This window comes from Anopheles aquasalis, chromosome 3 (assembly GCF_943734665.1).
Source record: "Anopheles aquasalis chromosome 3, idAnoAquaMG_Q_19, whole genome shotgun sequence".
Taxonomy (NCBI): Eukaryota; Metazoa; Arthropoda; class Insecta; order Diptera; family Culicidae; genus Anopheles; species Anopheles aquasalis.
In genome coordinates this window covers 26,298,124-26,319,095 of record NC_064878.1, presented here as the reverse complement: position 1 = coordinate 26,319,095, position 20,972 = coordinate 26,298,124, and the positions used below count along the sequence as shown (strand labels likewise).

The following is a 20,972-nucleotide window of genomic DNA, read 5'->3' as shown; positions in this document are numbered from 1 at the left end:
CTTTTTAGGCGATCCCAATGTTCATTCCCGTGATTTACTCCCTTCCGTTGTGACACCCATCTCACCGGAAGGATATCGCGGCGATCGCGAATGTACGGCATCCGTCGTGGCTCATCTGGTACCACGTTACCAAGAACGCTCTGTCGTTCTCAGCGTTCACAGCGTGCTACCGGTGCTGGTACATCCATTTACACTCGAATATCACACCACGGAATGGAGCGACCGATGATGGTAGTTCCCGAAAACGGAGCAACATGTTTCCGGTTTGATTAGTGAATCCACTGTTTATGCTCTCTGTGTGTCTGTTGGGATGGGGATGCATTTTCACACCCGAGTGGCCACCCGTTGCAACATGCCCGCGTGTTCTGTGACGATGCTGATTGCACTCCGGGAAGTGGTGGCGACGTCCAAACGGTCGTCGAGCGCATCGTTTGCGTGCCTGCGGTAACGTCGCTGTTCCGCGGGTCACAACACAACCGATCCGTGGCTTCTGCAACGGATTTCCGGACCAACGGTTGACGCCGTGGCGAGTGCACCAAGTTTGGCCCAAGTCGAGCGTCGTCGTCGTTGTGATTGTGCCGTTTTGGTGGCTTTCACAAGGCGGCGCTGTTTCTGTCACGTCGTCCTGATTCCGATGTTTTGCCAGCCGGTACCACACCGTATGTGAGTCCGTTGTTAGCCCTGGTGGTCCAGGGATGGTCGACGCCACCACCAACCCCCCCAAAACCGGATGCGTGGTCTTTCACGCCACATATCTGCGTGTGTTGCGCGCGTTACAACCGAAATGTGTCGGACAGTTGCGTTTACAGGAGCGAATTCGTTTAGTGATGTGGCCAACAGTTGGTACCATTTCGCTGTAGTAGCAGCAGCAGCTGAGGCAGATTGCTACGCTACTGTCTTGCCGACGAGATGATGATGGTGATGGCGAATGCAATTTACTGGCGAACAAAGGATCGTGGTCACAGGTTTTAATCAACCAGAAGCCAGGACGACGAAACACTCCAAATATCCGGAACGAACCGCGAGAGTTTCACGCGAATGTTTGCATAAACAAATGACAGATTTTGGGGTTTGCAATTGTCAAGCTAAGAAGCAGCAGATGGGTTCTTGTGTTACAATTTGTGCTGGTTCACAAATAAAGCGGTGATCGGATTCGATTTCCCTCCAATTCTGTCAAACACTGACACTGGAAGCTATCAATTATAGAGTCACTTCGTTTTTATATGTTTTGTAGACTGAAAACACCAAAAATATGTTTCCAGGTGAAATGAAAAACTAAAAACATCACAACGAACACCACTATCAAACGGTGTACAGTGCTATCGAGGAGCATAAAACAAACAAAAAAGCAACCCAAACAGAACCACGCGTCCACGATTTTATTGGCGCTAACAATACGAAAAACCGGATCCAGATAATTCGGTTTTTTAGTTTTTTTCTTGCCGAGCCTACTAAGCCAATAGACAAACGGCCGCACGTACCCTCCGGTTCCGGGCTCCGGTTTTTGTGTCTTTTCCATTAGGCGGAAATTCAATTTCCATTTGACAAAGTAAAGTCAACACGGCGCGACGCACTGGACAATTGAATCAAGTGAAAATAGCACCCCAAAAACCCAGGGCACTCCGGTGAAACACAAATCATTGATCGTCAGTGGTGACCGGATGCGTGATGTGTTCGACCTGCAGCTGGCATGATGACCGAATGGCCACCGCCACGGACGGCTGCTGGTGTTGGAGATAATGTTTTACTTTCGGTGCTTCCGCATGCCCGGTTTTTGGCCGCTGGCAAACAAGAAATATGTTGCCAGTGGCCGATGCCGGTCGGTTCGATGACAGATTGGGGCCTAACGTGACAAAGAGTGTGACAGCGGGAGGGAGGAGCGAGGGTACAAATTTGTCAAATCGAATCCTGGCGAATGAATTGTTTACTGGGGCATCGCTTTTTGTGCTAGCTCGGTCCTGGTGCGTCCCTCGAAGGATCACCACGAAATGAATGTTCTGTTTGTTGAGTAAACTATCCCCGAACTAAACCGAGATGACGGTTTAACGATGATGATTAGGCGGATGTGGTCAGCTTGTTTGATTGAACCGCAAATCATGTTTAAAGTTCCTCAGACCACAGGAGAGTAAAATGTGACTTAGTGATCCCTCTAGAAGTGGAAGTACGACCGTGGAAACATTAAAAAATGGAACTCAAGTGCCTCGTTAAAAACTGCATTTGACGTAGTGCTGCACTGACCTTTTTTATTTTTAAATCATTTCTCTATGCAGCTCGTCATGCGTCGCATGCTGGCAAACCACCGGACAACATCATTTGACTCCTGACTTCCCCGGCGCCCTGACGCGTACGTGCGATCATTAAACTTTCACACCAAACACGCGTATTGTGTGTCGGGAAAATTCCCACCTTTTTTGCTCCCCCTTTTCCCCCCTCGCCTCGCTATTCACCTCAAGCCCCCATCTGTACCCCGGTTGTGGCTAACCACGGTGTCAAACCATGCGGCGCATTGCATATTTATGATTTTGCCGCTTGCATACGTGCATTTGACAGCTGGTGCGTACACACGTGGCCCGGGGGTGGCAGGGACTCCTGGTTGGCCATTCACGGTTCTTTTCCTTTTTTTGCTTGGCAAAAAAAAAGGAAACTGATGGCGATGATGCAGTTGTGGTGCATGGCACCTGCGGGCCGAGCATTTGAAGTGGTTTTACTAGATTGAATTTGAAAGCCAGTCTGGGGCAACCGGTTTTTGAGGATAGTGCAGGGTGGTGGTGCACGTTTATCTAGCAAATTATCGTGCTGTGTTTAGTAATTCTATTAGCTCGCCTAACAGTATTAGCGTGGTGGACGTTTTTTTTGTGCGCCGTGTGGTTTTTGGGGTAAAGAACGGTGCACTTGGTGAGTTTGGTTAAGCTAGTTATCAGTTGCACTATAGCACTAGAGTGAATCGCTTTTTTGTGTGTGCCATTAGCCAGCGCAATATGAATCTATTTGCGACGGGGTGACTATTGACAAATGCATTGTGATCGTTGATTGGATCTGCGTTGCTGCGTCTAAACTGCATTATGGACAAGAGAGTTTGACAGTACAATTCATGAGCGTTTTGCGTGCGCAGTGAACCAATGGTGGCTAGCATTGGTGGTTTATTCGAAATGCGGTTAACCGGTGGAGGATATTTTTAGAAATTGCTTCGAGCAATTGATCAGAAATAATTTATTGTTGCTGGAAGCTCATCAGGGAGGGCATTTCTGGTAGTATTTCTGGTTCCTGTCTGTAGAATTTTCAACGGATCTTAAGCTATTCTTCAAGTAAATGTGCTTAAAAATAGAAAGAAGAAAAACGCTCTACATACTTTCCATCCGCATCACTTTCGATGCTAAACATATTCTAAAAAGTATGCGAAGGAGGCAACGGAGTAATAAGCTCTCTTTGCTGCCGCATTATTTGACTGTTTGTCTAGTCTGTGTTCTATTATCTGAAGTATGGATAATGGCAAAGGTACAACATAATGAATTATCATTTAGAATGCTTAATTCACGTTCTAGCTTCGAGCATAAATGATTAGCTGCCCCGAGAAAAAATGCGGTGAAAGTGTCATTTCCCTATAATGACGAACCTTACGCAATTCATAGAAGTACCTAGAAAATATTTTAGGCATATAATACTCGAGACAACATCTGTTTAAATAATGATACCTTTAGTCTGTATTCTTCAATACTGTTTCGCAGTTGACGATGACTCACTCACTAAATGCTGTAAACGAAGTTTGTGATTTAAAATCTTGAAGAAAATGGATCTCCCACCAAGTGCCAGGTGCTGATTCCATAGGATTATCACCCTTACTATATCAACATTCCCCGCAATCCTCTTGTTTATGCTCGTTCCAGTACTTGAGGTGGAACGATTCGAAATGAAACCAGCATTCTGAAGCTGTTACATGCAATTCCTGGTTCACCCCACCAACGACTGCAGCAACCTCACTCCAAACACACGCAGCCTTAATGGTTCCCAGGGGTGGGTTTGACTTTAATAGGAAATTCTATCTTAATCTTCTCCCGAGGAAAATTCCATTTTCCTCTGCATCTGTTGTTCGATTGTTTAGCATTTGGTCGGCGGGGCGAGTTTTCCATTTTTCTTTTTCATTCACCGGGCTAATCAGAGTTCACAAATCTGCCAGGAAGCTATTTATCACTCGGGAGAAAACGTCACAAGGGAAAACGCCATTTTCTGCCTCTACTTCGCTCGTCAATTTATTCTACGCTGTTATCGAGTTACGATAATTTCGAATTTTCTTTTCTATTTAAGTGTCTCGTTCCTCCCTCTCTCTTTTTCTCTCTGGTAGGAGCTCCCAGCGTGAGTGCGAGGAACACGACACCGGTGGCGTTCCCCGGTTCGCCGCTGCACCTCTCGGTCGAGTTTTGTGCCAATCCGCCGGCCTATGCTGCCCGCTGGCTGCACGGTGATCGCGTCTACACGCCCGGCAACCAGTACGGAAGTGATGTGCTGGCATATGGATTCATCGTAAGTAATTGACGAAGATGATTGCTTATCAGTTAGCGGACTGCAAAAAGACTGCCGGTGAAGCATTCCGAACGTCAAGCTGAGATGCTGATTTGGAGCTTTGTGGGTAGTTCCGAAAACATGCTGACTCCCAGCGTCCTTTCTTATGCTAGGTAACCACTATTTGTCCTAGCACCGGCACCGAAACGTGGCTCATTTCATTTCGATTCTAAGACTTTCTAAGACAATCACAAACAGCGTGCCTCTCTCGGAGTGAGGTTGATTGCAAACGTGACTTGACGTTCGGAGTGGCGTGTTCCGGGAAAGGAGATTTTGCAGACTCTGCAGACTCCTCGTTGATCCTTGAACGGAACGGAAATGCTCGCCCAATCCAAATCTACACAATGCACAATGCATTTTCCTTTCGGCATCCAATGACTCTCCCACAGGATCTGCCGACGCCGTTCTGCAAGGAGGCACGTCTCACCTACGTGCACATGCACGAGAAGGTACCGCGGACGTTCTACTTCATCGTTTCATCGCCCGGCGGTGTGGCGGAAGCCGTGTTCCGGGTCAACTATACGCTCAAGCACAAGCAGACCACCGCCTCATCGGGTGGTGCCGGTTCCGGTACCTTCGGTAGCCCCTTCTCACTCTCTTCTTCCTCGTCGTCGTCGTCGTCGTCGTCGTCAGGCACTTCCGGTGGATCGGCGACGAGCGGCAGCAACGGTGGCTACAAGCTCAACACCAACACGCTCAACACGGTACCGGGGAATGGGCTGGACGATGACGAGGAGCTTATGGAACCGGAAGAGATTCACTTCCCAAGCTTCGACCGGAGTACGGCGATCCGTTCCGTTCGGTTTCCGGCTCCGCTGGTTACGACCGCCATCCATGCGCTGCTTTTTGTCCACTGCTCCTTCCGATATCTCGCGTAGGACACTGGCACTATCTGTCGCCAGTGTTGAAGTCGCTAAACTTCGCTCTTGTCCATCATTCTGTTCCCTGTTCCATCTTTTGCTGTTGTGTTATCGGAGCGCCACATTTGGCTGGAGCATTTGGCTACGGCTTGAGATACTCAGAGAAGAGCCTTGAAGGTGTTTGTCATGTAAAAAGCAGACCAACCGGTGCGCAGATTGGCCAATTTTCTCTGTTAGAGGCGCATCATCTCTAGCTCCTTCGAACTCCTTGTTGATCTTCAGATCAGTTAGCTCTCTCTCTATCTCTTCAGACTACACCTTCAACATCTTCTTCTCAAACGAAACACTCATTGAAAACTTCCATCACTTTTGATTACCTTGGGATGTCCCAGTCACGCTACCGCCGTGCAGAAGGCACACCCATGAAACGAACGAGCTATAACCATCCGAACCAGATGAACCACATTTTACAAACAAAAACACAAACCGAATGGAACACAACTTTATACCACATTTCCAAACGTGTGGAACATTTTTTCAGTTGCATTAGTTTATGACATTAAAGGGGAAACGAAGAAAATGGACGATGAACGCGGTGAGTAACGGAGCGGAGTGACCGTGATCCTTGTACATACTAGTAAAGCAGTTCGTAAAGTAAAGAACAGGAAGTATTTAATAGCAACCGGAGTGCGGATATGCTGCTGGATTGAATTCAACTACCGACTGATCAGACCGATGCTGTTTCGTTCTCGTGTACGGATTGTTGTGTAAAGTAACTTTGTTTCCCCCGCAAAAAAAAACGATTGTAAGATCAAAACATCAAAAAACGAAACGAAACCGAAGCTGGAACGTTTAGGGAAGTTTAGGCATGTAATGTAAGGCGATACGTATTTGTTGGGCACAAACATAAGCGCAGAAGAGGGGCGACATACAGAATAATACGTTTAGTACGGGCGGGGCGAGGACGCTCGGTGGACTCTTTTAACTAATAGAAACTTACCTTGCTGGCTATCACTGACATCACACAATCATCTACTCATCATCTTCTCCCATCATCACCTTCGTCATCGAACGGTTAAGGAACGAAGAGACAGACGAAAGATACTTAAAACCCCAAAGGGGAGACCTAATTTAGCAACAAAAACAAAAAAACCAAGCTTAACCTGTAGCTGTAAACTATCCCTTAAAGAATCGACTGTAACTGTCTCCTATCCTTACACTAAAGAGGTGCCACAGGGGCGTCCGCTACTACCACTACCACTGAAACTACTGTTACTACTACTACTACTACTGCTACTACTGCTACTACTATTGCTACTAATTGCCACACTCACTACTCATAGCCAAAAGTGTTTTGTACATGCGATAGCGTTAAGAATGTTGGCACTGACTGCCTATCGTTTCCATTTTGTAGCATAATCAGAAATCACGTCATCATCGTTCATCTAGGCAGTAAGTTCGGAAGAGTATAGATTAGCTGTCAGGTACAGCTGTATACTTTCCACTGAGGTACATTCGATTTCTTTCTCGGAAGATATGTTTTGATCATTCAAGGACAAGCACTTTTACTTTATCAAACTGATGAGCCATAATTTTTTTTTAATCTTTCATATCCTTTAACACCCTTCTGATTCGCTGCATTCGCCTGCAGATATCCATTCTACCCCTAGCTTCACTGCCTAGAAACTTCACAACCTACCATCCATCTTTCACCCATTCTCTTATTCCTTTTCCCACCCCAAACGGGAGTCCCAGAGTCCAAGAACAAGTTAACAAGTGTGGCACATTCAGAAAAAAACAGAAACAAAAAATGGTCCAGTTGCAACCATGAGCATTCGAAACAGGCTAACAGGGGCTGCGGGTATGCATTTCACTGTACATAGGCAAACTGCACCGCGCGAGCTAGCTAAAGGCAAACGGGGCAATAGGGATGAGCGAACAGATAAGCCAAAATAAAGTAATAATTGTCAGTAAACCGCGAGAGTGCGAAGGTGAGGCGGGTGAGGGAATAACATAACAAACCATATTATCTAGGGGTTAGTGTTGATGTGGCGTTAAGCGAGCGAAAGATAAAAGCTCGTACGCATTCTTCGAGTTAGCTAATTGTGTTTCACATCCGCTGTTCTTAAAGGACAGCAGCAGGAACTTTGAGTTCGAAACCATCACTAAACCGGACAGTAAAGTGGCAATGTACACTGAATAACGTTGTAGTGACAGGGAGGGCGTCAAGTGGTGCATACCAGATGTTTTGTTAGCAGCAGTGACTTGTAAGATCCTCTTTCAGTGAAGGAACGAACCAATGCTACGTTGTGTTGACATAAACTGCTATCGTTTATCTATAAAAAAGCTCTTCAAACATTTTCGGTAAAACACCAAACAACAATTTTGTGGAAAGATTCATACCATCAGCAACGAGCGCTTGATCGCTCTTAGTCACTGTGAACTGCTATCAATAATTGATGGAGCTCTATCATTGAGGCGATTATCGCGTGCTAACCGACCGAAACCCACACCAAAATGCTACCGAGCGGAAAAGCGCCACAGGAAGCCAACAGTAGTTTAACACAACAGAAATACCAAAACCCAAACCAAACACCGAAACATGATTGTCATTTTATACAAAAAAGGAAAATAAAATGAGAAAACTATTATTGAAACATCGCGTAGCTTCAGTTCAGTTGCGGAACCTTCAGAAAGAAATTCTACTTTGCTAAACTCCGGTACTTCTCTGGTTGTCTGTTGTCATCATCAGGATGATCTACTCCGGTAATAATAGTAATTATTCATCGTCCATCCCACGCCGCTATCGCACACCTGCAGCAGCCAGAAATGTAAGTGATCGGTGAGTGTGCTGCTCTCTTTAAACCCCGAAAACGCCAAGAAAGTCCTTCCTCCTTCATTCAGCCTCTCTCTCTCTCTCCCCGTCAACCCAACATCATTTCATTTTCCCTGGCCTCTTGGGTCTCTTTTGCTGCTTCTCTCGGCTTATAGCCAAACCGGGCGGGACCGAAAATCTACTCCAGCAGCATCAGCAGCAGCAGCAGCAGCAAAAGGTAAGAGGTCTTTCGCTCCTCAGAATGGGTCCAAGAATCATTTCAGGCAAAGGCGAAGGCTAAGAGCCGACGTCTGAGATTCCTTTTCCCGCTTTTTTCCCCCAAAACACCAAAGCCGGAACGATGGAGCATCCCCGACAGTCGGGGCCGGGCATGGGCCAAGATAAAAAGTATAATTTTATGTGGTTTTATTGCCGGAAACGAATAAACGGCGACATAAAACACATAATTTACACATCCAGGAGGAGGACGCTGAGGTGAAACCGAGCCGAACCGAGGCCCTACCGTTGGAGCGTTTGTCGAAACCAGATGGCGCCTACCGGGGGACCGTCGGAACCGTCAGTGAATCATGAACCGAAAGGGGATTTCAGGTGATTTCCGACCCGAACGAACGAACGAGCGAACAAACGAACGAACGAAGGATCGGGATGTGAACGTGTCATTTGTTTTGGAAAGGTGCAAGAAGGATGTCGACCGATGCGCTGAATGGCTTGGTTGCTCGTAATTTCTTAAACGGCTCCCGTTATCTCATAAACCTCTGCCAACTGCTCCACTGGTTGGCTGGCAGCAAGGGCGAGTGTGGGTAGAATTGTACGTTTGAACGGGTTGTAGGGGTAGAAAATGGATTGTCATGAGAAATCAGGATTATAAGCTTTGCCTTTTTGTTTGATGTAATATGAGTCCTACTAAGTCAGTTTAAACAAACTGCAAACGATCTTCTCAGCGAAATCGTTGTTTTAAACAGTCCGATAATCGAACATTCGAGAAAGAAACTTCTAGCAAATAAAATGAGTCTTAAGCACAGATAACGTTTTGTACAAAAAATGGCGTAAAAGTACCAAGCTTCTACTCTCTACTCCATAATCATACACATAATCAACTCCATGCAATGGTTTCAAGTGCAAGCAATGCTTTACCGAGTCCCAGTTTCATATCTTGAACCTGCTTTAAATATTTTAAAATTCAAAAGAAAGCGCAAAGATAAGACACATCTTCCCTGGATCGAACTACCGCTGGCAGCAGCTCAATTCCAGCTCCTGCTTCTGATAAGGTACACCGAGCGGACGTGCCCGGATCCTGAGCCACCATTTTGCTCTACTCGGCGCTGGAAGGTGCTGAACCGATGATTAACCGAGCGTAGTATGCAGGACATGCACAAACGGTGTCATTATCCATTATCTGTTCCCGCACATGTCTACGACAGTGCCACGTCAACCAACCACCAGTAAGCCAGTTCCTCGCTACCACGCTACCACGCTATCTCCGTCGGTTCTCTTCATTCCTCCGGTTCCCGTGGGCTTGGTCGGCTCCAGCAAAACCAAAGCAACCAACGCGTTGCTCAGCATCGCTTCCTTTGATCCACTGAAGACGTCCGGACGCGTCTCGTTCGGTGGAACACCTTTAATTATGCAAATATCCCGGCAGGACCTCCACCACCGGTCGGGCTGGACCACCGGGCTTTGCATTAATTATCGAGCACCGACCGGTGTCTATTGTTTTTGCGCGGGCTGCTGGCTGGCCTTCTGTGTTCCTGGTGGTCATTGGAAAGTCCTGACATGGATGGCGTGCAATGAGCATCAATCGATCCGAACGGTGGCTAATCGAACGATGGACAGATTGTTCAGTTGTGCGGCATTTGAATGGCGTCATTGTGTAATTACCTGATAACTGGCGCTGTAGCAGCTGCTGTTGCTGTTGATGATCAAATGATCAATTCACGGAACCAGAACGTTTCCGATTCCGGTTGTCGATTGCGATAATTCTCGCTTCACGACCGACCGCATTTCAGGATTTGCGCTCAACGACCGCGTGTCACTACAAGAGTCACCATTTGGAAACAAAAACATTCGGTCACAATTGCGCCACCCCAGGGGGCTTTAATGCTCGAGGTACCATTTCCTTGGCAACGAAAATCAAAAGCAGATTTCTACGACTACATCCCTGCACCGTCGCCGTCACCTTGGTGGTCGGTGTCCACAATCCGAAACCACACCTTTCCGGAACCAAACCTCCTCCCTCCCTCCCTCTCTCTGAACAAAGAACAATCTCTCCAGCTCCATCCAAAAATAAAGGGAAACCACGGCAACGCAATCTGAATTCGAAATTTGCCATCACTCGCACCTTCTTCGCACCGGCGTGAAGCAACATAATGCACCGCAACATTGTGCTGGTAGTTGGCCGAAAGTTCGTTGGCGTCAAAATGGAATACTGCGGCCTGAGAGGGGTGACAAAGTGGGAGACGAACACTTCCTGGCACCATTTTCCTCGGTGAAAACCCCACCCCGAAATCGGCCCTGTCGCCACTGTCCTTTCACGCCTCGGCCTCGGTTGAGTCGAGAAATGCCGGCGCTGCTGTGGTTCTGCTTTGGGATCCACAAAACTTGCCGGACGACTTTCCCTCCCAACTTTGCACGTCAACGCAGGCTTCGCAGACGATGGGAGGCCCCGGGAACAAAGTTTCTGTTGGCCGAAATTTGTTTATTGCCGTCGATGGGCGTCAAGTGGTGCAGGAGTTTGACGACCACGACGAAGGACGACGGTGACTCTGTTTAATAAAGGAGAAATTATTTTCTCGAGCCCCCCGGCCGGGCGGCGTGGCCCCAAAATGCACGCCAGAAAGTGAAATGCTCGTGAAATGTCATTTTGAGGAGAAAGTTTTTCGCTTTCGCGTGTGTTTAAGGTAAGTGGGTAACGATGTGCTTTACTGTGCCGGTGGTTGGTCCGAATTTGCTTTCTGTTCCATTTGTTCGTCCTCGAGGCGAACGTGCCGGGTCTTGACTTGACTGAAGTGAAGCCATCGTCTCATAAAACAGCTAAGCCACGCCGTCCACGCCATCGTGCATCGATATTCGCGGGCTGCACGGTAAAGTGTGGGAAAAAAAGCGAAAAACAAGAAGCCTCTCAAAAACACGGGCCAGCGCATGATTTAGATGCCAAGCTAGTAGCGATAGTCTCTTGCCCGAGGACTTGAGCCTCAAATTTGTACCCAACCAAAGTGTATCACCATTTTACACTAGACCATCAGTAGCAGCAGCAGCAGCAGCAGCAGTATCATCATCGTGGAGCAAACTCACAAGAGACGACCGCAAAAGCGTCAACCGCAGCGGCAATCAGCGGCAGCAAAGGCGACCTCGAGGCAGTTAGCACCAAGGGGCCGAGGAGCGTGGACCTGGGTCGTCTGCCTGCCTTGGTCGCTTGGTGGTCGGTCGTCTATTCATTCGGTCGGAGCCGGTTCACGGTTGATGGCTTGCTTATGGTTATCATAATTTCGTATTCCATGTTTCCTAATTTTGTCGCACGATCGTATTGCATACCAAACAGTCGTGTTTGGTCGCCTGGTCGTTGGTCCAGGACCGACACCGAGACTCCAACGCCAAGGAGCAGCGCCTCGATCGCTCTCGCTTTTTGGGGGGAGGGAAATTGCAAAAATTACAAGCTTTTTTCTTGCTCCTTTTCCGACCTCTCGTGCTCTGCTCGTGCCCTGCTCGTCCCAAAAATATTTTCCTCTCTCTCTCTGAAGTTGACTTCTTCGCTTGCTTTCGCGACTTCTCGGCTGCGCCAGCCAGCTACTGACACGCACCGCGCTGATGGTGGTGGTTCGTTGTAAATGTTAAATATCATACACCATCATTCTTGTACCTTCTTCTGTGTGCATGCGTGTACATGTGTGTTGTGTGCTCCGGGTGGTGTCCTTTTGCATCCTTTTTCCCCACCACACACGCGTCATCGTGTGGCGTCGCGTCGCTTGCACGTGCACGTACTCGGGATCAGCTCCTCTCCGGGGGTGAGAGGAAGGAAGGTTACATAAAATTACCATTTTCAAAGCCCCCTTCCATCCCACTCACCCTCTGCTGGGATGCTGCGTCCCTTTTTTGGGCGAAAGGATATCGTAATTTTGCGGAGGATTTTTGGGTCGATGTTGGTGTCCTCCGTTCTCGTCCATCCTGATGCTGCTGCTGGTGCTGCATGTGATGAAAATTCAAATATTCCAACGACACCGCACGGTTTGCTCGGGTTGTTCTTTGTTCACGCGGACTCGGGCGGTCGGGACGGGTCTGCCAAGAATGTCCGATCGGATAATCGGATCGCTGCGCGCGTGCGGTGCGAATCATGTGTCATGACGCTTCCTGGGAAAGGTCCTTTTTTTTGGTGGGGATTTTTTCCAAATTTTGAATGACTCAGTGATGAGAAAGGAGCGGGAAAACAGAGGAGACGGACTGAGATAAATAAGTTCCCGGGGCCCCCCCCGGTGGCTGGACATTTTTTTCCGGATGCATAAATTAGTGTTCGTCGGTAGTCAGCAACGCAACGCACGGAACTAATTACTGTTTCGCCAGCTTCCTTCAGCCGTGATGGACACTAGTTGGCAGAGATCGAGTCAGACACGAATTTCATAAAATTATTTCACTTTTTAACAAACAGCACAATCATTATGCAGCATCCTCAGCGTCCGCAATAATGAGTGGCAGTCGGCAACAACAACGAAAAAACCGCACAACACAAGTACCGAAACGAAGTGGAAATTTATTATTTGTTTCTGCGTCCTGTGCGTCCTGTTTTGTTGAGTGACGGATCGGGCGCACGAAGGAAGGAAGGAAGGAAGGAAGGATGGCCTTTTGTATTTTATTCGCAAACTTCCGGACACCTCACAATAAATCTCATTTGAATCAGGGGGGGGGGGGGGGGGGGGCGCGATCGCGATCGGCTTCACTTAATTTACGGTCAGTAATTATAACCGAGAGCGGTTTCCGGTTTGTCTTACTCCCCCTTGACTGTCTCTTGTTTGGAAATGCAATCGAAATGTGACACCACCGTTCTCGCCGTCTCTTTGTTCGCGTGTGTGCGCGCATTCATGTGGCAGTTATTAATGATTTGCATACAGGAAAAAAATGATAATGAAATGATGAGTAATACAAAAGGAGGTGGGAGCATAATACACAATTCGACGCATGGCGACGAGCCTGGTGACATTATTTTATGAAAAATTTCAAAAGATGACAGTTTGCTGAAGAGCACGAAACCGCACGTTGTGCTCTGCGCAGCCAATAGCCACCAAACCAATGAATCATGATCAATGAACTGAAGATTACCCGTTAAAGTATGATAAAAGGGAAGGGGAGTGGGTGGAAGAATCTGTTTCAATAAATTATGATGGCATGTAATGGCTGGTCTGCTCGGTGTCTTCACGACGACCGAACCAAATGGAACCATAGACGCGGACGTGACCACATCGTGCTTTGTGATTTACATAAGCGCACGGAAGGCGCTCCCAGTGCAGTCCCCCAGTAGCCCATCAAACTATCAATCGTTGGCCATTTCTCTGCGCGACGGAGCGCCCGATTTTCCGACGTTTGACGTGAACATGATTCCATCGGCTGGGGCCTCACAGAGACTCTGCCTGAGCTCTGTGTGCCACGATGACAAAGCCATTGCAATCTTTTCTTCCGGGTGGTTTTTTTTTGTCTAGCGGACCTTTCGACGAATCACTTCCGGTCCGGTGGTTTGGTTTAGAGCTTTTTGGGGGGGGGGGGGGGGGGGAGAACAATGGAGATCGTCGTGCGCGTTGCACTGCACTGCGCTGCGGTGTGAGTCTCATATTTTACACTTAAATGTGAATTTACGTGTGCATGGTATCGGCTGGCAGGATTGCGTGCCCCCGGGAGAAAGAACGATATATTACGATTCGATGCGCGATGACAGTGGCGGTCACATCCCATATAGAGGCTGCTTCCTCGGGACTGACGATGGCGAAAGAGTGTTCCACCTATGAGGCCAATCGATGCCAGAACCTCCCGCCAGTGCTACTGAGCAAACGATATCGTTGCTGGGAGGTTCGTGGTTCGTTCCATTAAAACAGGGAATCAAACATTTAGAATAGGGTAGAAAAAAAAGGGACGAGGAAAAGGGGGAGGAAAAATCGTGAAAAGTTAGAGCGCACCCAAGGGGGGAGAGGGTCTGGCTCCTTTCTATCTACTGACAGGTGAGCAGATAATGGGAAGGAAGCGTAAAAAGCCAATAATTTATGTCCTGCTCCTTCTTCCACTCTTCTCTTCTACACCGCACTCCCGGGACGCTCAGCTTAGTGCGGCCAATCAGTGCCGTGCCGGCTGGCGGCTTTCCGTGATCACTTCCGACACTTGCTGCTCGACTCCGTCCGCTTCGGAACCCTTCCAAGAACTGGTAGCTAGTTTGCTGTTTCTACCACAGAGAGTCTATTAAAACGGGAAAACTAACCTGCGCACTGAGGCATTGTTTGGCGCCACGCAAAATCCTCGCAAGACGCTAATTGAAGACACGGATCCACCGTGGCCACCGAGGCGTTGCTTCGACAGCGCATCACGAGACAATTAGTGCCCGTGGGTTGCCGTAGCGCACAAATCGCTCATCAGCCAAGCGATTTCTCAGTGTTCGTTCTTGCATAAAAGTCGTGATTAAATTAGCTCTGGCGGGCCGACGGGCGAGTCACGGAAAGACGAAACGGAAAGACGGGCGATGGGTCGCTTGGTTCGCCAGGATAGATTGACGTGGCACACGAACAAGGATTACGTTCATTAATTAGGATTAGCGGTGGCTGAAGGAAACAGGGCACCATGTCGGTAGTAGTAGTAGTGGCAGTGGCAGTCGTAGTGGTGATGGTGGATCATCCAAATGAGGTGCCATTTGGCGCCAAGGAATTGTGTCACGTGGCTCCAGTCCAGCTGAGACCCTTCGACGTTCTTCAGCCAGCGAGACAGACGGCGGTCGATGCACTGCTGAGGGGTATTAGTGTCTCATTAGCGTTTGGATGCCATTCTTGCAGGTCGACGCCGAGCTTGCGAAGCTTTTCTCATAATTCTAAGAAACATTATTCCTGAATGCACTTACCTGTCACGCCGACATTCTCGGCACAACGAAGCGTTTGTGAAGCATCTCGAAGTCAACAGAAGGTGCAGCTTGATGCGCGCGCTGTTTGTCGCCACAAGAGTGCTTGCTCTGGTGGTGTTCTCCTTCGTTCCGCAGAGTAATGCATCTACTTCACACGGGGCTGCATTGTTGCCGTTGCCATATCTCACCTTTTCCTCACCTGTCGCACCGGTGGAGCACAATGGCCGGTCTGTGGTGCTATCTCTCAGTATGGCACCTAATTTATTTACACCCCTTTATGCGACGGACGACACCCCACTAGAAGGACTGGCCTATGTACCTTCAGGACAAACACTGTGACCAGAGCGGTGTTGGAATGAAGCGGAGCGCTAGGAAATAGAGAGAGGCTCATGCCCATGGTTTCATGCTGTTCTAATAGAGACGCTGACATGTTTCAGATAACCGTTTGCTGTAACATTAACAAATCCTAAGCATATACACTTAACAGCATCGGCAAGAAATTAAGAAATGTTTGCCCAAATGTTCCCTGGGGGGGAACCAGGGACTCTACGAGGCAAACAGCACCCGATATTGCTCCATTAGCCGCGCTGCGTGCTGCTGCTTTGCTCTTTTTCGCCTTCGAACCGAACCCTTCTATCTGTCGCAGTCCTCCGGGGGGTTTAGTTAAGATTTTATCAACCCCACAACCGCACGAAAATTTAATTGGACGATGGTGAACCACCGTAGGCCCCTGACAGTGAGGCCGCAGTGTACACGCTGCCTATACCCTCCATGCATATGTGCACGTGCCGTGCACGCTGAAACTGTACGAGAGGTACACGAGACCCTCGCCGATTTGCTAGTCGTCGCCGTCGCCACAGATTTATTACAGTGCAGGCTCATTAATTTTGTCTCTCTGCATTTTTTTTTGTTCTTCTCTCCCTTTCTAGTGGCAGTTCAGCAGTTATGCACGAGCAACAGTACCGATTGTTTGGGTTTTGTGTTTTAGAACAGTGAGACAATTGGTAAAAAGTGAGCCAGCACCAAACAGGATGTCCCCAAAAAATGGGGACGAGTTTTTTGAGATAATTGTTAGCACAGGCTAGCACACATTAACCTGCGGAGTCGAATGAAGATCTTACTGGTGTTAGATGTGTTTTTGAACATTTTCACTTCTAGAAAAAATCATTCCATTCTGTTTTCCCATTTCAATCGTTGCCATTGCCACGGAACTAAGTAACGCATCTCCCTCTTGCAGATTGCAACTTAAAGATGGAGTCGCAAAAAAGTACACCAGACGCAGGAAAGGACAGGCTTAAAAAAAAAGAGAAAATGGCTTCCCTTCGCGGCCAACTTTTTCCATTACAAATTTCTAATTGAAGCGTACAATTAGTTTTCCCGATTTTCCGCCAGCATAGTTAGTTGCATGCTTCAACCACATTCGCCTCGACCACGTTTCTTCGAGCGTAATGAGCATGGAAGTGATCATTGTTGGCGAGAGGAGCAGAAAACCGGGGACTCACGGGGATGCTGGAGTAGATACACTATTTTGTGGCTATTTGCCGCTGGATACATATGCAAACATGGCACGAAATGGGGCAGTTTTCGCTTTTTTGCGATCCGCGGCTGCAATGAAATAGTTTGGATTGCACCGCTGTTCATTGTTTTAAATTGTGTTTTACGTTAACTGGAATTGTGGTACTGGGATGAACATAAAACTTCTCTCTTATTTACCAGTACCAGTTATCTATTATCGCAGTGCGTGCGCTTGCTAGCCGCTGAATTCTATTTCGTCGAGATATCTAATATGCCTTCTCCGTATCCTTGCCATTGACAGGACTAAACCAAGGGTTTTTTTTTATTTAAAAAATGTTTATCTTACATCTTGAGCAACTGCCAACATTAACAAGAGTCATTCTGTACATTCAGTCATTCATTCAATAAACATTCGGTTATTAATCGGTTGGTATTTTGATCATTTGTTCTTAACAAATCTTATCGACCAGTTTGCTGTAGTGTTAATTTAATTTTAACAACAAAGATAAATGTAATTAAAAATGGACCTAATGACTCGGAACGCACAATAAATGCTAATCAGATATAAAAGCAGAATAAATAAAAAAGGTACATAACTAATAATTACAAAAGGCTTATTAAAAAGATATGCATGAAATAATCTTATCAAACGAATTTAGTGAATAGAAATAGAATGTGGCTATTTTAGCTCAGTTCAGATCGAACTGGCAGCTATAGAACCCTAACTTTCCTATCCACACAATTAAACAATCAAACAAAACAGATATCTGATACCAGCTAATAAGATTACACTTCCATCCCGAGAAACATAATCGCTCCCAAATGAACCAATTTAAAGCAATCTTCGGGACAAACATAATTGCATTTCCCACCACCACTCCACAACACGGAGGCCTTAAGGTGCTACAGGTGCGAATGTCAGATTGTCGAGTCGCTGTGCAACGCGTTTCCCAAAAAAAAAAATCCCATCTCTTCTCGACCCACGGTTCCCTCTAGAACGCTCTCCTGTTACGATACCTGACTGGCTAGCAGACGAGCTGGCTGACTGGCTGACTGGTTTCCCGGAAGTGTCACCGCCTCCACAATCGCCACCACTGCGCTGGCTAAGAAGTTTACGGCTTTTCCCCGAGACATTCGCCCTCTGTTTGACGCGTGACGGAAGGACGCACACAGCCCCCGGGAAGCATCACGACGGATCGGTAAACCTCATCAACCACAGGCCAAAGGTGGCCATAATTCTGCCGCAATCACCCAGTGGCAGTGGTGGTTTGTGGCACGCTTTCCATTTACAATTCTTTTTTCCCGGAAACAGCGACCACACCTGGAGCGTGCAGCCCGAAATTAAAGCCGGCGAGCTAGCGACGTAGCAATACAGGAGAGATATTCTGAATAGTAGCTCATTTTTAGGCATCGTGATGCTTTAAAAAGGAAATTCCTACTGCTCGTCGCCATTGCAATTGACTTCAAATAAAGGCTCATTCATCTCTATCTTCGTGGAATCAAATTAGAGAATGCTTGGGGCAACCGTTACACGTGCTCCTGGCAGCGCAACAATCGCCGACTACACTGACGGAGTCGTCCGGGAAGGATGAGTCAATAGCAACCGGAATGCCGTTGTTCAACGTGCTCTCTGGGCCGCACTCTCCACTCCACTCTCGTAACCTGATTATAGCTACTTGGCATCGACGAGGCGAGGGGTGCGGAAAAGCATCCCTTGTCCTCGCCAGCTGAACGACTGAAACGCTGCCAAATTTCAAAGAGAGCGAGCGCTCTGATTGACTAACTGTAGTTAAACTCGACTCTGCTCGATTCGACCCTTGTTCTTTGCATATCGCCGAAGAGACTGCCACACCCTCTTCTCCCCCCCTCTTTTGCACCATAAATAAGAGATCATAAGTAACGAGATCAAAGATATCAATGTCGGTAGGCCTGTCTGTATCGCTCACTCTCCAACATTGCCTGATGCCTGAGTGAGTCTTGTTTGCTCAACGACAAATCAGACAACCACTCTTCCATCCCCACCCTCAAATTGAGCCACCTTGCCACGCCGTACAATTGGCTGCTACTTGCCATTCAACCCTCCTACACCCCATCATCATCATCACCATCGTCATCGTCGTCTCCAAAACGAAACGTAAACGAAAGAGCCAAATGCTGGGCCACAAAACAGTAAAGTCACTCGCGTAGCAGTGTGTAATGTGACACGAAGCGAAGGAAGGACGGAGCGAGCTGCAGGACAAAACGCACCGTATGCCCCGTCCGCCGAGTGTTCCGGTTACCGGTGGGAGTTGTACGAATTTTAAATAAACTCGCCAGCAAGTCAGCAGCAGCAGCAGCTCGGCCTTTTTTGAGAAACTGAGGGGCTTTTTGGCAGCCGGACGAGCAAAAGGATCGCTTTAATGTTGCCTAATTAGGAGAGGGTTGCGTGCCTAGCGCGTGTACGGGCTCCCAGGAGGAGAAGAGCCCTGAGAGAGGCCACATCCCCGTGCTGCTGATGTTAAACATTTTAGATGATTAATACGACTGTGCGCACGGTCACCGTATTTGCGAGTGAAGAAAAAACAGGGTGGAAGCTGGCGGTGTGAAAGAGCATAAGGGATGGGAAGGGTGAGACTGGTGCCATTTACTCCACAGCCACTTATCGTTGAGAGATTAATTGGGCTCTCGGGCTCTAGTTGCAGAGCAATTTGTACAATCTATTCTATCCTGTTTTAACCATTTTCCATTCCCTCCCATCGGGCGGGTAGGTATTTCCCATTCGAAATTAGAAATTGTTTCATTGAGTTGTGATACACAACAAACCCCTTTTATCGTGTAGATGATTCGTAGAGCATGCTCCTCCAAATTTTATCCAAATTGTTTCCATAAAATGCAACCACAAAACCACCCCTTACAAGCGCACCCCATTAGACCATGGATGCATTTTGATGCAGCGAGTGAGGTGCTTCAAGGGTCTCACCACCATCAGAATGACCTCTCGGAATGGTTGTAATGTTGTAATGCAAAGGCCGTGTCAAGCAATGCAACTTATGACACCTTTCGGAAGCTTGGGCTCTGTTTCCTTGCTCCTCGAGCACCACCTGATCCCGAACCAGATGCTAAGTCGCTGGAGAAATAATGGAATGGAACTCCCATCCAAGCTGAGCGGCAAGTGTTACAGCCCCCACAACGATAATGACAGTGATGCTACTGATGATGCTCTTGATGATGACGATGCTGATGATGGAGCAACAGCTCTGACCATCCAACACGGGATACGGTGCCACTACGACTCCCGAGAAAAACCAGAGAGCAAGAGAAAAGGGAGCTCCAAGAAGCGACGATGACGCTTTGTGGCGCGAACGAAACGGAAATTGTTAATGGAACCCGGGGCCACCTGAACCTGGACCGTAGGTGGAGCCCCGGGGCCAATGGTTCCAGTGCAGTGAAAGTAGGTAATGATTTTGGCCATGGTCGGGAGTACCGAGTGCACAATCCCGAGACCGAGGAGAAGGGCGCTCCGGCTTGAGAACGCAAACGACAGACAACAGTAGCAGCCACACCGTTGTCTGTGGTTAGCCCATGGATTGTGTGTGCTTCAAAGTGTTGATGGTATTCGTTTCAGTCGAGATAAATTACCTGTTTCGTAGCCGTAACCGAACGAGGCTACGATGCTCTCTGCATCGTTTGTGGTTATGCTGCACTCAGTACTATCTTCGCTTTCGTCCTTGTGCTGCTGCTGCTGCTGCTATTGGTGCTGTTTCTGGGGCTAGTACATCTCGCTGTAGTACCGTGTGATGTCATCCTGTGTTCATAAATTAAATTTGCTAACAAATGGTGGAAATGATGGTAAGCGCAGCGCCAACACACGCTTGCTAGAGGATCCAAGCGAATCGCGTCCGTTCGGACGACAGAAACTGAAGCTTCGCTTGCCGTGTCCATTCATTCAGAATGCTCGTGGAGATTACTGTCAGCGATGGGGAAGATAATGAGGTAATCTTTCCTACGGTGTTTCGGTGGAAACGAGAGCAAATTGCGATCCGTCATAAGGGGACAAACCGTTTTGGGAGCAAGCGTACAATTTGGAAAAAGAGATGAGAAAAAAACAAAATGAATGTGGATGGGAAGATTGGCGGTGAATAAG

The 20,972-nt window shown here is 47.8% G+C and overlaps 1 protein-coding gene across 1 annotated transcript in view; it reads left to right on the top strand.

Annotated features, from left to right (window-relative positions):
* Window positions 1-8,010, top strand: part of LOC126576195 (uncharacterized) — a 55,638-nt gene extending 47,628 nt beyond the window's left edge. The window contains exons 9-10 of the mRNA XM_050237367.1: window positions 4,340-4,518; window positions 4,947-8,010. Of these exons, the coding sequence (XP_050093324.1) occupies window positions 4,340-4,518; window positions 4,947-5,435 (668 nt within the window). The 3' untranslated portion in view covers window positions 5,436-8,010. The remainder of the gene's footprint in view (window positions 1-4,339; window positions 4,519-4,946) is intronic.
* The last annotated feature ends 12,962 nt before the right edge of the window (window positions 8,011-20,972 follow it).